The 16,913-nt window shown below is 45.2% G+C and overlaps 1 protein-coding gene across 1 annotated transcript; it reads left to right on the forward strand.

The window, feature by feature from the left end:
• Positions 1 to 1,693: 1,693 nt before the first annotated feature.
• tbc1d2b (TBC1 domain family, member 2B) lies at positions 1,694 to 16,888 on the forward strand (the record flags this gene model as incomplete). Its single annotated transcript, XM_079743070.1, has 13 exons — positions 1,694 to 2,071; positions 2,925 to 3,075; positions 4,208 to 4,394; positions 5,076 to 5,245; positions 5,525 to 5,748; positions 7,647 to 8,099; positions 8,261 to 8,371; positions 9,260 to 9,456; positions 9,566 to 10,060; positions 10,542 to 10,659; positions 10,743 to 10,928; positions 13,991 to 14,112; positions 14,419 to 16,888. The coding sequence occupies 13 exons, from the start codon at positions 1,694 to 1,696 to the stop codon at positions 14,612 to 14,614; spliced, it is 2,988 nt and encodes a 995-aa protein (XP_079599196.1). The 3' UTR covers positions 14,615 to 16,888.
• Positions 16,889 to 16,913: the final 25 nt, after the last annotated feature.

Here is a 16,913-nt window from a genome sequence, read left to right on the forward strand (position 1 = left end):
AGCAAGCATGCGTTTCCTGGGGAGCTATGGAAAGCATGATACAAAATGTGTGGTTTTTGTTGCACAAGCTGATTGGCTGCAGAGGGTTTACTCAGACAGTCTGATTCCGTCAGACAGGGGAAACCAACTGCATAAACCGTTGTGTTTTGATAGCCATTTTGGCATGTAAAGTCAATCGCCTGTCAACAGCTACAATGAAAAATAAGTAGAGATCTATACAATCATAAATATACAATAGAAATACATTTTGTGATTTCGGTTTGGGAACCTGAAAAGCACATTTTGGATTCTAATTCCTCTTATTGCAGGGGCACATGACGGCGATAAGCTTTGGTAATTCAGACTCTAGTCATCAGCAGCAGCTGTCTGCTTTTCCTGTGTGGGTAGGCTCATGCATATAACTTTACAGGATGGGATGATGTCATTACAGATAGAATTTTGCTCAATCAACAAATTATATCTGAATCAAAGTCTAATGTTAGTTATGTTATTATTATATATGTTGTATGTGTGTGTGTGTGTGTGTGTGTGTGTGTGTGTGTGTGTGTGTGAGAGAGAGAGAGAGAGAGAGAGAGAGAGAGAGAGAGAGAGTGAGTGTGTGTGTGTTTATGTGCAAGTGTGTGCATGTTTGTGTATTCAAATTATTATGTGTGTTTGTATGTGTGTGTGAGAGAGAGTGAGAGAGAGAGAGGGAGAGTGCGTGTGGGCGTGGTGTGCCGAGCTCAATGAAGGGTGTGTGTGTGTGTGTGTGTGTGTGTGTGTGTGTGTGTGTGTGTGTGTGTGTGTGTGTGTGTGTGTGTGTGTTTGTGTGTGTGTGAGAGAGAGTGAGCGAGCGAGAGAGAGAGAGAGGGAGAGAGAGAGAGAGAGTGCAATGAAGAGTGTGTGTGTGTGTGTGTGTGTGTGTGTGTGTGTTTAAACCGTTGTTTAAGTTGTCATCTATTTGAATAAATAAACAGTACGTAAACTTATCTAATGTAACTGAGCGATACATCTCTTTCTGTTGTGACTCAACCTTGCTCCTCCAGATAATCAAAGCACTTTTTGTCACAGCGATGTTGTCACAATTTCCATAGGCCCCCTAACAGATGGATTTCCTAACAGTAACTTGCCAGGCTTTTTAATCTCAGCCCTTGGTTACACAATTAGGTAAAGTTTTTGAGTTATAGGAAACAAAATTATAAAAAGATATGGGGGCTGTTGGCGATGTGTTGGATGCTGGGAAGTTAAAAACATTGCCATCAGAATCTGAAGATCAGAGTCTGAATATGTTTGCATCTTGAATCTCCATCTGAATATGTATCATCTTGAGGCAGCTAGGTCTCTTAAAGAATGCTTCTTAATTGTATGTAGGCCCTAAAATCATGTCATCATTAGACGTCTCTTTCTTTGTCTGTTAAAGTAAGGTGTTTGTATTATTATATGAGGAACATGACTTAATTTATTCAGAAGGATTTGGCCTATTAAAAAAACCTTACACTCAATGAAAATATACAAGGCTGTTGATATGAAGTTGAATTAACTGAACACATTCAAAATGCTGTGAGTATTTATGGTTACTAAAACGCAACCAGAATCTTGTCCAATGTCGCCCCCTAGCGGTTCAAACGCATCAACCCTAGTGTCGGTTTGGAAACTACAATGACCACAATGCATTTTCACGAAAGCCAGCAGTCATGCGGATGGAAGCAGTCGTATGCATCCGCTGTGGTGCAAGAAGAAAGTTCGAGGAAAGATGCACGAAGAGGATGGCAGCGAAGCAAATTCCCCAACAGCTTCGCGAATTGTGGCCTCCAAATCCCTGGACGTGGCCGAAGTCGAGGGACCCAAGGACCAGCCCGCAAAACTATGCGGCCACTTGACCAAACTGGCTGGCAAGGGGCCACTGAGGGGCTACAAGCCGAGGTGGTTTGTTTATGATCCGAGGAAATGTTACTTGTATTACTTCAAGACTCCTCAGGACGCCCTGCCGCTGGGCTACATGGAGATAGGCGATGCGTGCTTCAGCTATGATGTTGAAGGAGACGAGGGCCTGTTCGAGATCCACACCACAGGGAATGAGTTCCTTCTGAAGGTAGAAGGACACGCAGACATGGCTGTGATTCACTCCTCGTCCATGTGTTTCCTTATTTAGAGATATTGAGCTGTTGTACCATTTTCTGGAAAAGGAGTCCCACCCATTCTCACAGGCCTTTACTGTAAAACTTGTTTCGGAACATTCTGTGACTCCCAATCTTCTATCAGTGGACATCTGATATTAAAGGATACAATTATAATTTGACTTGTAACAGCTCACTGGCTGTCAGTTGATACATAGATTGGATAATTAAGTCATAATTACGTTTTATATTTTTTAGGCAGTTGTCACATTATTAAACAGATGTAATTGTTAGTTGGTCAGTTTTTTTTTTAGGATTGGTGCAATCTGTTAAACGAAAGTGTACTTCTGCAAACTTTGTAAACAAATCGCTCAACGCACCTTACTGTCACATGTCAGTACACAGCATCCGGCCAAAGTCGACTCAGAAACCACAACCACTCGTTTCATAACCTCTCTTCCCCTTACACCTTGTCGTTTCCTAACACCTATTGGACCAGATGGCGTTAGGTCTGCTGTTTTGACAGACATGCGTGGCCTAGGGATGGAACTGAGATTGAAACTAGCATTCCGATTGTTCTTATTATTGAAATTGTTATTTAAAGATGTTAACATGTGTACGGATATGGCTGTTCAAGATGTCAAAGGATTAAGAATGTATTGGTGTGTATTACTACAGAGATGTAACACCTAAACAAGCATATTTGACAAATCAGCTTTTTAAGGTGTTCTATTTTGAAGTTGAGCTGTTGTTCTACTGCAATTGTGAATAATGAGATGTGTGTCTGTATACATAGCATTTACTCAGTGTGTCTGTGTCTTCCTATAGGCCCCAAACAGACAGATCATGCATTACTGGCTGCAGCAGCTCCAGCAGAAGCGCTGGGAGTACAGCAACACGCGCGGCTCCGGGCAGAGAGACAGCTGGAGCTCGCCAACACAGGCCTTCCCTCACACCGGTCTTGTTGCCGGAGACAACGGTCAGCAAAGCACACGCACACTGTGTGAAATTGTCATAAATCTTAAGAGTCATGAAACAAAGCTACTGTAGATTAACCTGTGCTGCAATTCCTTATATTGTTATATTTCTCTTATAGTGGGGTAACAATGTAACAGCAAGATGACTAATCAGAACACCTAAATACCTCTGTTACATTTAATCACATTATTATCTATATTCTGTCCAAATCACTTTTGTTCATAGAAGGGTCAATATTTACATTTGTATTGAATAATGAAATAATCTGTTCATAAGGGTAGGGCTGGACCAAACTAGGGATGTGGCTCACAACTTTTGGTTGGTTAACTTTTGTAAAAGACTACTCTAGAAAGATAAAGTCTAGAAGTCAAAATGTAGCACATTACAATCTAATGCTAAACATGGTTGAAATAAGCTTATGTGTGTATTCTAAGTGAGCATCCACCTGACCTGATCACAGTTACTGACAATTGGGAACCAGATTCAAATTCCAAATTCAATTATTTGATTGATGATTGAGAAACTACACATTGTTTTACTTGAAATAATTATATTATTAAAAGCATAGTTTAATTCTATATACATACTTCTGTCAACAATTCCTGACCTGCTAAGCGATTCATAACTCGGCAGAAATGCTTTCCCAAAGAATAAAAACTACCATTGTTTTGTGCAAAATGAGGAATTATCTATCAGCGGACCCCAGTCTAAGAGTATATTAAAACATAGAATGACTGTCAGAGGCTTATAAAGACAATCGATCAGCTGAGACATTTATAGCTGTCTATCATGACCTTTCAACTCCTTCTGGAGTCACAGTCACCAGAGAACTGGACTGTTCCCCGCTCTCTGCTGAACTGTAGAAGTGTCCCCCTCTCTCTGCTGAACTGTAGAAGTGTTCCCGTCTCTCTGTTCAACATTAGAAGTGTTCCCCTCTCTCTGCTGAACTGTAGAAGTGTTCCCCTCTCTAGGTTCAACATTAGAAGTGTTCCCCTCTCTCTGCTGAACTGTAGAAGTGTTCCCCTCTCTCTGCTGACCTATAGAAGTGTTCCCCTCTCTCTGTGCAACATTAGAAGTGTTCCCCTCTCTCTGCTGAACTGTAGAAGTGTTCCCCTCTCTCTGCTGAACTGTAGAAGTGTTCCCCATTGAGAAGTCAAACGAGAACATGGAGAAGGTGCGCAGCGACTTCGCCCTGGAGACAGAGACCCACTGCGGCAGCATCGGAGACCCGCCGGGCCTCACGTCCGCCAGGGGGCCCGGCGGCGGATCCTCCACCAACCCCCTCAACTTCTCCCTACGCAACTGGGGCACTGAAATCAGGTACAGGCTTCCAGGGGCCTCCAGTGGAGTTCCATTGAAGTGATTCATGGACGATTGAGAAGACCATGGGCATGTTTCGAAAGTGATGCTTCTACTTTGTGATTGTTACTTTCTATGACTGCTGATGCTGCTTATCTTTGGATACAACTGTTAATACTCTGTCTATAGGAAACTCTGCACCCCCGCTAATAGGAAGTGATTTCAGCTGAATGTGTTGCTAGTCATTAAGGCAGCGCTGCTTAAAGTATGCTAGCACTTACAATGACCCTCGTCCCTCTGGAGCCCCTGAGCAGCTAAAGACAGGCAGAAATGTGGAGTGGAGCAGAAACGTAGTGGTATCCACGACGACACAATGGGAAGGTTGTGAGTTGAATGGCCTCTGTATGGTGGGGCCCCTGCTGACTCATGGGGAGGAGAAGGCAGGCATCTTACAGATAATAGCATTTCAGACTTGCTATTCGCAGCATGATGCTGCTTCATGGACTAACCACATGGTCATAGTTATTTATGTTTGACTTTGCACGGCGTGTCATGACTCATAACTCCTGACACCTAACACCGATGACTCTGATTCACAAGGCCGCCACTCGTCTGGCCTTCATCCGCGGCGTCGGTTGAACAGCGTTTGAATCCCATCGTTAAATCCAGGGTGATAAACGGTACACTGCCATGTTTTCCCAGGAACTCTATGTCTCACCTGCGGCCCGGGAGAGGAGGGGAGAACCGCCGCAGCGTCTTCCACACCAACAGCGCCCCCAACACCTCCATGGCCGCGTCGGAGGAGTGGGAGCTGGTGGAGCCCCCGCCCAAAGAGGGCCCCGAGCAGAAGGGCGTCCCCCCGGCACACAGACGTAGGTCCCCGTCCCCCAAACCGCTCTGGGACTCTATATAATAATTAGGCCCCTCATTGCACATTAATATCATGGATGTTTCTCAGAAAATACTAATCCTCTATAAGTTGCTTAAATGTATGCATTGTAAGGCCTGTCATTCATGTGTTTTTGATGAACTTGTGAAATGACATTTTATAGGATTATGTTATAATAATAGAAGAGGGGGTCAGAGGTGAGAACCCAAGCGAGGGCAAGTACAGCGCTCTGAGGAAGGACTTCTGTCTCGTCCCTCCTCAGACTCCATCGCCTTGCCCTTTGAGTTCGGGCGGAGTTCCCTTCGCCCCAGGAGGCCCTTCCTCAGAGACATCAAGGGCTCCGTGAAGTCCGGGCGCAGCGCCGACAGCGCGTCCCCCATGGAGACCCCCGTGGAGACCCAACTGCGCCTGCAGACCCAGCAGGAGGAGCTGGGCCGCCTGCATCGGGAGCAGGAGAAGCTCCGCGAGGAGCTGGCCAGCCAGAAGGTAGAGCAGCGCTTGGCCTTGCAGTTTGTTGTCCAGAGAAGGTGGTGTTTTTATTGTCCAGAGAGGGTGGTGTATCTGTTGTGTATTTGTTGTCCAGAGAAGGTGGTGTTTTTATTGTCCAGAGAAGTTGGTGTTCTGTTGTGTATCTGTTGTCCAGAGAAGGTGGTGTTTTTATTGTCCAGAGAAGTTGGTGTTCTGTTGTGTATCTGTTGTCCAGAGAAGGTGGTGTATTTGTTGTCCAGAGATGGTGGCATATTTGTTGTCCAGAGAAGGTGGTGTATTTTTTATCCAGAGAAGGTGATGTTTTTGTTGTGTATTTGTTGTCCAGAGAAGGTGGTGTTTCTGTTGTCGAGAGAAGTTGGTGTATTTGTTGTCCAGAGAAGGTGGTGTATTTGTTGTCCAGAGATGGTGGCATAATTATTGTCCAGAGAAGGTGATGTTTTTGTTGTGTATTTGTTGTCCAGAGAAGGTGGTGTTTCTGTTGTCGAGAGAAGTTGGTGTATCTGTTGTCCAGAGAAGGTGGTGTTTCTGTTGTCCAGAGGAGGTGGTGTATTTGTTGTCCAGAGAAGGTGGTGTTATGTTGTCCAGAGAAGGTGGTGTATTTGTTGTCCAGAGAAGGTGGTGTATTTGTTGTCCAGAGAAGGTGGTGTATTGGTCTGCAGAATTTTTGCAGTGTCTTGAATCAGTAGTCGTTTTTACACAGTTAAATATGCCTGTCTTATACCCGCCTTTTTCCCGGCAGTGTCCGAACGTTTCCACTGAAAGAGGTAATACACAGGCTTGATTTCGCAACCCAATTTCCCCCCTCGAACCCTACACATATTGGGGGCTTCATTTTCATGTAAATGCGATTAAACAGATTTGCGGCTCCAGGGGCGGGACTTGTGTCGAGGTGTTGCTGCGTTGTCTCTTCAACAGAGACAACGCAGCGATATCAACAAGAGTAGTTCTAACTGGAGAGACGGTAAAATCCGCGACCTGCTGACCATCATGGGAAAGAAGGTGATGCAGTCGCATTTAAGGAAGACGGGGAAAGATTGTGTGATCTGCTTTGCGCTTTTCCTTCAGCTGTCACTTTATTTGTTTCCAACCATATTTTTCTTTGCATGTGCATGTTTACATTGTTTACTCTATTTAGACTTTTGATCTCTGTTCAAATCCCTTCACTTGATTTAAGCCATTTAACGTTTCTTTATGTCTTAATCTATGTGGCTATATTAAAAACTATTTTCAAACTCACTTTGTACTACAGCACTCACCGCATTTTCTGCAGGAAATGGATTTTCTAGTATTGAATGTGATTTACATTTTAAGAAGCATATCTATCTACCGACCTCATCTTACCCACAGAAAACAGATAATTGTTCATAGGTTTTGCAATTAAGAGAAGACAAGAGACTGAAGTTTGATGGTTTCTATGTTCAGTGTATGATTTCTGTCGAACCATAACTCGAATATTCCACACTCAACTATCAATCTTGGTTATACAACCCTCAGCTGAATTCAACTGAAATATGGTTATGGTTCTTAGCAGATGCCTTTATCTAAAGTGACATGCAAAAAGATCATAAAGATCAAAGTCATTTCTATGCACAATAATCCCTAATGCATAGGGTTACATTTTCTAGTTCCAAATAGTTAACTTTGTTGACCTTTATCTGGAATACACTGCTGTGCCCATTGTTTCCACTAATTGGTACTTCACACCTTAACCTAAATAGTTGTTTATAGTCATCTTGAAACAGAGTCGAACAAGCGACACCTCTACAGACGAACAAAGAAAACCGCAATTCATTTTCAACCTCTGATGTGATTCTCTTACAGACGGATGAGTTTGTAGTGTGTTCACCAAGACAAGACCTCCATTCATTCCCTCTGGTCCCTTTCCCTTTCACCAGGAGCTGGTGAGACTCTTACAGCAGACTCTCAGGACGTCCCAATGTGGCTGGTCCTTGGCAGGCCCTCACTCCCCACTCCTCGCCCCGGTCCTGATCCCGGAGTCTCTTTCAGCCCCGGGCCCGAGCCCAGCTCCCGAGGAGGCCCTCCAGGCGGAGACGGCGCTCCAGGAGAGGGACAGACAGCTGCAGGAGAGGGACAGACAGCTGCAGGAGCTGTGCGGCCACATGGAGCGCCTGGCCCTGGAGAAGGAGAGCCTGCAGCACGAGCTGAAGGGCCTGAAGATCAAGGTGGGCGACATGAACGAGCAGCTGGGCATGATGATGGAGACCATCCAGGCCAAGGACGAGATCATCATGCAGTTGTCCCAGCAGAGTGCCGAGGCCGGTGGCCACGGCAACTGTGGCAGTCCACCGCCCAACAGCAAGGACCTGCAGGAGATGGACAACCTCAAGGTAGCGAAAACTAGTTGTGAATAATTGTTTCATTCAAAGTATGCTTCATATGTTTCTCAAAGTGGGAAGAGAATATATGGATAACAAGTGAAACATATTGCCATCAGGCTAGTTGAACCATTGAAGGACTTGATATAAAAAACATTTTATTTTCATTCCAGGAAACACTTCAGGGCTACAAAACTCAGAACAAGTTCCTGAACAAAGAGATCCTGGAGCTAACCGTGTTACGAAGAAATGCGGAAAGCAGAGAGAAGGCTATTGATGCAAAGGTAATTGTCATATGTTGTTTGCTTTTACTCAGAAACAGGAAGTAAGTGTGTGTGTGTGTGTGTGTGTGTGTCCTATTCCCTTCTGAGAAAACCCTGAGAATCGCCTGCACCAGCTTCACCCAGTCATAAGTAGTTTCATAGTCTTTGCTGTAGCTGCATTTCTATTTTATTTGAGCTTTCATAATTTTCCAACTAAATCTGCATCATTTTTGGCGTTGTGGTGAGTTGCAATTTCCCCCAATGGGCATAGTGTAGTGTAACAGGCAGCATAGACGACGACCGGTTAACCAGAACTTGACCCGTATGTTTGTAGTATGACGACAGTTCTGACGTCATCAAACACTGACCTGTGATGACAGCCCTACCTGCTTGTTTCATAGGATATGTATAAGCGCCAGATTTGAGCTTAGCGTCCGTCGTGCGGTGGTTTGACTTTGGAACTCGACAGCCAATCAAAATGCTGGATATTGTCTCAATAAGTGGGAGGCAGGATATTGGATTATAATGTTGTGCATTGTGAATAGAGCAGGCCACCTGGTCACAGTACATATGTTGTATGATGAAGTTTTGTAACAGAAAAAGGAAGTGAAGCAGTCAAGCGGGCAACACAGACAGCTTGTTTAAGTGTGTGAGGGCGTTGCCGAGGCTGAGATGACACGGGTTAAATATAGCTGTTTACACCTGACCACGAGCCACCTGCCTGTCTTCAGTCAGACAGGAAGCTGTTGTCTGATTGACCGAGCGTTTCCTCCCTCCTCCACCCTCCTCCCTCCATCCTCCTCCCTCCACCCTCCTCCCTCAACCCTCCTCCACCCTCCTCCCTCCACCCTCCTTCTCCACCCTCCACCCTCCTCCCTCCACCCTCCTTCTCCACCCTCCTCCCTCCAGTGCACCTCCCTGGAGGCCAAGCTGTGCCAGGTGGAGAGCAAGTACCTGGTGCTGCTGCAGGAGGTGAAGACCCCCGTCTGCTCGTCCTCGGAGCAGAGCACCGCCCGCGACGTCATCTCCCGGCTGCTGGAGGACGCACTGCAGGTGGAGCCCTCGGACCACCAGGACCACCCCGTCTTCAGGCCCAGCACCGTCAGGTAGGTGGCTCTTTAAGGTCCATCTTCCATCGTCCATCAATCACGTGTATAAAAACGCACACAATCCTCCGCCGTGTATACCCTGACCTCTGACCCCCCCCGCCCCCAGCGAGTACGACGCATACGGCTTCAAGACGGTGCCTGAGGAGGAGGAGGAGGAGGAGAAGCTGGACGCCAAGGTGCGCGCGCTGGAGCTCAAGTCCCTGTCCATGACGGACCAGGAGGTGTCGGTGGGCGTCAAGTGGGAGAACTTCCTGGCGGGCACCATGAACCGCGACCTGATCCGCTCGCCCGAGCTGAAGGCTCTGATGCGCAGCGGCGTGCCGCACACACACCGCCACAAGGTGTGGCGCTGGTGCGTCAACTTCCACGTGCGCAAGCTGCGAGAGAACCTGCCGCCGGACTACTACGAGACGCTGCTGAGCGTGGCGCGGGACATGCCCAACCCGGCCTCCAAGCAGATCGAGCTGGACCTGCTACGCACGTTGCCCAACAACAAGCACTACGCCTCGCCCAGCGCCCCGGGGGTCCCCACACTGCGCAACGTGCTGATGGCCTTCAGCTGGAGGAACCCCGACATCGGCTACTGCCAGGGGCTCAACAGGTACGCAGGCAAAGGCACGCATGCACACACAAAGACACACACAAGTTTGTCCGTTTTTTTTGTTTGCATATAGAATAAGGTGTTATTGTTGATGAAGTTTAAGTTGAGACTACTACTTTTTTTCATAAATAAAGCTGTATTTTTCTATAGCCCAAAGACAGTAACTTAGTAAGTAACTGAGTTGGTTACGTTTTTAGTCAGTTACGATGTGATGCCAAAGTTTATTTGTTTTATGAGGTTATTGTTTACTCGCAAGCCTCTAATATAAATGAACATATGGGCTTTAAACCATGACGGCCTAAGGAAGTTCATGTCACTCGAAGAGAATCACTGAAAACCTCACAGATTACCTTCTTTGAAGTTTGTGTGTTCATCGACCTATAACCGCTCAGCAAAATAAGCCTCAGCGACAGTTCTGGTTCGTAACATCGGGAATAATACGGTTATCATTGACGTCATCCTCTCATCCCCTTTACCCCAGGCTGGTGGCCATCGCCTTGCTCTACCTGGACCAGGAGGAGGCCTTCTGGTGCCTCATAGCCATAGTGGAGATCTTCATGCCCAGAGACTACTACACCAAGACTCTGCTCGGATCACAGGTACACAAGCACAACTGTGATGTGTGACATTCGGGACTTGCCAAACAACCCTTTCTTTTAAACTTGACTTGACCCCATTGCAGGTGGACCAGCGTGTCTTCAAGGACCTGATGAGTGAGAAGCTGCCCCGTCTCCACGCCCACTTTGAGCAGCACAAGGTGGACTTCTCCCTCATCACCTTCAACTGGTTCCTGGTGGTCTTCGTCGACAGCGTGGTCAGCGAGATCCTCCTCAAAATCTGGGACGCGTTCCTGTACGAGGGCCCCAAGGTAAGGCAGGGAGGGAACACAGGGAGGAATAGGATTATAGCCCCTGTCTGTCATGGGCCTGTACCAAACGACAGTCCGTTGGGGAGCTCTGGTGTGTAGAAATGAGGGCCGCCGGCCCAGGGAAACAGTCTTAGTGAACCAATATTGGAGATAAGCTCCAGCTTTGAGTGTAAACACGTGCCACGTAGCGGTGCAGCTATGTGTCATGGCCGCATGATGGATTGTCCCCGCCAGTTGCGGCTGGTGATCAAAAATGTTGGTGGGGTACAGTAAAAGACAGGGGGTCTGGGGTCCCCCCCCCCCAATAAAAAAAATGGAATTTAATAGATTTGATTTCCTGTATTCTGGTGCATTTTGGGCATGGCCACTACCAATTTACCTACTATTCATTCAGATTCATAGCCTACATCCTGACTTGCAGGGCCTGGACAAGCTTACACTGCATATACAGACCTACTTCATGGCCATTCCACCAGCCATTGCTATTTGACCCATTGTTGTTATTCTGATATTGAGACAAATCATGATCACTGTGCTGTAGCTTCCATTTTTTGTGAGTCTCAATGTCTACTTCAAATGCAGTTAGAAATATGGGACAGTTGCTTAATTTTGTTTATATGCTACAGGCCGAAAGACTAAATTAATATGTAACTTACTTGCTCCTTTTAAGTATAGCATGCTTGGGGAGTCCAATTCCTCCACTGAAAAGGGTGGAAAGTGCTTACAACTCTCTGCTAGTTAGCGATCTATCTCTTCTCTGCATGTAGTTGTGTTGCGCGAATGCTGCTGAGGGAGGTAGCCTATTTGATTGATTCGCTGAATTGTCCAATCATGTGGTGATAACAAAAAAAAATAGCGATACCATTGGCCTGGGGCGCACACTGGTGCGACCAGAGGGCGAATTTTCTTGCGCCAATGAAAAGATGTATCTGCTTGATAGACAGCAAAAAGTTATCGAGCTTACATTGACTTCAACGTGGCCGGCGGCCCTGACTTGGAGGAGGGCTTTATTTCGAATGACCAATAACAAGCCTAGCCCAAATCATTGACGTTCAGACGTATTTAAATGGTTGCTGGCAGTGACAAGTATATCACACAATTAAACGAGGATAAACGCTATGTATTTTTGCTGATTTATTTTGTATTGATAATAGTTGGCAGATATATTCAAGTGAATATTTCACGGAGGGGCTATTCTATTGACCCACCGCCACTGGTCCCCGCTCTAAAACTCTCCAGTACAGGGATTAGTGAAATGCATTTAAATACAATTTCCTTTGTTTTTAAATGGCCTGGGATTTCTGCAAGGATATTTCTCCACTTGATTTCGAACCAGTCAGAGAAAATGTGCCGTTGGTACGATGGTTAGGTCTTGATTCATGTACAGTGCCTTGCAAAAGTATTCACCCCCCTTGGCATTTTTTGTGTTTTGTTGCCTCACAACCTGGAATTAACATGGATTGTTTGAGGATTTGCATAATTTAATTTACAGAACATGCCTACAACTTTGAAGATGTTTTTGTTTTTTTTATTGTGAAGCAAACAACAATTAGGACAAAATGACAGAAAAAGTCAATGTGCATAACTATTCACCCCCCTAAAGTCAATACTTTGTAGAGCCACCTTTTGCGGCGATCACAGCTCCAAGTCGCTTTGGATAAGTCTCTATGAGCTTGCCACATCTTACCACTGGGATTTTTGCCCATTCCTCCTTGCAAAACTGCTCCAGCTCCTTCAAGTTGAATGGTTTGCGCTTGTGAACAGCAATCTTTAAATCTGACCACAGATTTTCTATTGGATTGAGGTCTGGGCTTTGACTAGGCCATTCCAACACATTTACATGTTTCCCCTTAAACCACTCAAGTGTTGCTTTTGCAGTGTGTTTGGGGTCATTGTCCTGCTGGAAGGTGAACCTCCGTCCTAGCCTCAAATCATGCACAGAGTGGTACAGGTTTTGCTCAAGAACATCCCTGTATTTAGCACCATCCATCTTTCCCTCAACTCTGACCAGTTTCCCAGTCCCGGCTGCTGAAAAACATCCCCACAGCATGATGCTGCCACCACCATGTTTCACTGTGGGGATGGTGTTCTTTGGGTGATGCGATGTGTTGGGTTTGCGCCAGACATAGCGTTTTCTTTGATGGCCAAAAAGTTCAATTTTAGTCTCATCAGACCAGAGCACCTTCCTCCATACATTTTGGGAGTCTCCCACATGCCTTTTCGCAAACTCAAAACGTGCCATTTTGTTTTTTGCTGAAAGTAATGGCTTTCTTCTGGCCACTCTGCCATAGAGCCCAACTCTATGGAGCGTACAGCTTATTGTCGTCCTATGTACAGATACTCCAGTATCTGCTGTGGAACTCTGCAGCTCCTCCAGGGTTACCTTAGGTCTCTGTGCTGCCTCTCTTATTAATGCCCTCCTTGCCCTGTCCGTGAGTTTTGGTGGGCGGCCGTCTCTTGGCAGGTTTGCTGTTGTGCCATGTTCTTTCCATTTGGTTATGATAGATTTGATGGTGCTCCTGCGGATCATCAAAGATTTGGATATTTTTTTATAACCTAGCCCTGACTTGTACTTCTCAACAACATTGTCCCTGACTTGTTTGGAGAGTTCCTTGGTCTTCATGGCAGTGTTTGGTTAGTGGTGCCTCTTGTTTAGGTGTTGCAGCCTCTGGGGCCTTTCAAAAAAGTGTGTATATGTACTGACAGATCATGTGACACTTAGATTGCACACAGGTAGACATCATTTCACTAATTATGTGACTTCTGAAGGTAATTGGTTGCATCAGAGCTTTTTATGGGCGTCATAACAAAGGGGGTGAATACATATGCACATGGCAAATTTCAGTTTTTTATTTCTAAAAAATAGTTTTATGTATATATTTTTCTCATTTCACTTCACCAACTTAGACTATTGTTTTCTGATCCATCACATAAAATTCAGATTAAAAAAAAATTGAACTAAAGGCTGTCATGTAACAAAATAGGTAAAAAGCCAAGGGGGGTGAATACTTTTGCAAGGCGCTGTATTTCTTATTCAGTTCTGTGTTTTATATTTTCTGCAGATCATATTCCGCTTCGCCCTCGCTCTCTTCAAGTGCAAAGAAGAGGAGTTCCTCAAGCTGCAGGACTCCACCACCATCTTCAAGTTCCTCAGACACTTCACGCGCACCATTCTGGACTCCAGGTTCGGCCTTGACATACTGTTTTCTTTGTCCTGTTACTTAATTATCATTTGTTTATGTCCTAAACAACATTTTGTCCTTCTAAAAGAGGGTAGTACTTCAGTGAGTACAATGCCTGTACTGACCTTCACTACCGTCCTTAGTTCTATTAATACATTTTTCTTACAGTTTTATTACACTTTCATGTCTTCCTTCATGCCTTTTGTGAGCAGAATTGTAATCCATCATTTTGCTCACTAAAACCTTGGACCGCCCGCCATGTCGTGACACTAACTCTGTGTTTGTAACGCCGACGCCGTGGCCCCCAGGAAGCTGATGAGCATGGCCTTCGTGGACATGAACCCGTTCCCCATGCGGCAGATCCAGAACCGGCGAGCGTTCCACCTGGAGAAGGTGAGGCTGGAGCTGACGGAGCTGGAGGCCATCCGCCAGACTTTCCTCCGGGAGCGGGAGGACCGCCAGGACCGCCGTACCTTCGTCAGCGACGACGAGGAGGACAACTGAGCCCCGGGGTGCGTGTTGGGGGCTCACCACCGCTGGATCAGAGGAGACGCCATCCCCGCTGGATCATTTGCAGCCCAGCTGTGGAAACCAGTCCCCCCCTCCTTGGCTGTTACATTTCCACGGACCCAAACTCATGTGGCTTAAAGGCTGTCCTATCAGTATTCTTGCCATTCTTTGGTTGTTGTTGGTTTTTGCTGGTGAGCAGATGTGTTGTATCAAACAGTGTTTTAAAATGAATGCAATTTAGTTGTATTGCTGTATTGAATGATTGACACGTGATTTCCTTTTTGGGATATTAGTGCTTTTGTCTTACAATCATTTGCTTAAACCACTTTTCTTCTTAACATTTGTAAGATGTAAAATTATTCTCACATCTTACAAAAGTGGCCCATTGATGATCAATATCAGGCTGATTTAGCCTTCCATCTTTTTACATTTACATTTACATTTAGGGCATTTAGCAGACGCTTTTATCCAAAGCGACTTACAATAAGTGCATTTGTTACAATAAGTACATTTGTCATAAGAAGTGAAACAATATATCGCTGTCGGTACAGTAAAGACGTTCATAGAACCAAGTGCAAGTATTACAATCGCTAGGCTAACCCATTCCCCGTGTAAAGCAGCGATAGCAGCTACTGTAGATGCTACACAATTAAGTACCTTGAATAAGTGCAATGTACAAGTGCCAGGACGTACAACATTCAATGGTGGCTGTGCATTGGTTTCTATGCAGAGTCGAGATGAACTCTGAACAGGTTAGTTTTGAGTCTTTTGCGGAAGCTGGGGAGCGACTCTGCGGTCCTGACATCGGTAGGGAGGTCGTTCCACCACTGAGGTCCCAAAACAGAGAAAAGTTGTGACTTTGCTGATCGACCTTTGCTTGCTCTTAGCGATGGCGGTACCAGACGTCCAGCTGAGGTAGTTAAGCGGAGGGATCGAGCTGGGGTGTGTGGCTTTACTAATGCTTGGAGGTAGGCAGGGGCAGTTCCATCGACTGCCTTGTATGCCAGTACCATCATCTTGAATCTGATGCGAGCTATTACAGGGAGCCAGTGGAGGTCTCGGAAGAGGGGGCTTACATGTGAGAACTTTGGTAGGTTGAACACGAGGTGCTGTCTCGTATCTGTTTGATATGCAAAATCTTCCATGGTGTTTGGAGCATTGTATTTGCTTCAAAGTAACGCCTTACAAGGTGTGTTGTATTAATGAAGACTGTTGGTTCTTCTTGGGGCATTGTTGTATACTGTTGGGAGGATTTAATCCCAAGCCTCTTCTGTGGCTCTATTTCTATATTCAAAATATCCTATCCTGTGTACCCCGTCCTCTCCTGTACAGCTGTCCTCCACAAGGGGGCTGTATAACTTTTCATGTTGGAATTTTCACAACACATACAGCTGTTGACATTTATGTAACATGATTTATGATTTTTTTTATGTGATGTCACCAAAAATGTATGTTTTTTTTATTTTTATTTGACCATATGCAGTTACTCACGATTTGTTTAACCTGTACTCAAACACCACCTAAATGCACAAACACGCACACAGAACACATGCACAATGTAACTTAAGGCCAAATGTGGGACAACAGAAAGAATATACCCTTAGTCCAACGAATGTCCAAGCAAACTAAATGTACATGTTTACGTAATGATCTTAACCAGAGACACGAACATCACTGAACTGTTGTTTCACCCTGCCTTCCACAGCTGAACCTTTTCACATTATTTCACTTCAGCACACAGTGTTTACAACGGTATATATTGTTTGGTACTGAAATAATGGCCAACTTCTTATTTCCATCCCTACGTTTATGTATCTGATACTTATGGAAGCATGCGTTGTGACCTATCAAACGAGAACGTTAGTAGGATGTGAGGTCACAGCCCTGGCATGCAGACAGAGGCTGGTCCCACACCTCAAGGTCTTGTATTTGGAGAGCGGGTCTCTCGAAAGATAAAATCCTCTTGCCTATGACATGCTAAAATTACATTCTTTCCTGTATAATTGTATTTTCTCAGAAACTTTCAGGAATGATAGTATATACTGCCATTCTATTGTGAAAGTATTTATTATTACTTGCATATTACTAAGTATTTCATTTTTCTTAAATATTTTCTGTACGTACCTGCTATTTCTCTTTATGTCAGCTAGTCTATCATTTAAATCTGTAATTTGCCTTTCAAAGCAAAATCTTGCACATTTAGTGAAGTGTTCACCTCTGAGACAACTTATGTTCCCTCTAAATTCAGTCCAATAATTACAGGATCAATGATTCGGAGGTATACATAATATCA

This window comes from Pollachius pollachius (assembly GCF_949987615.1).
Source record: "Pollachius pollachius genome assembly, chromosome: 9".
NCBI classification, from domain to species: domain Eukaryota; kingdom Metazoa; phylum Chordata; class Actinopteri; order Gadiformes; family Gadidae; genus Pollachius; species Pollachius pollachius.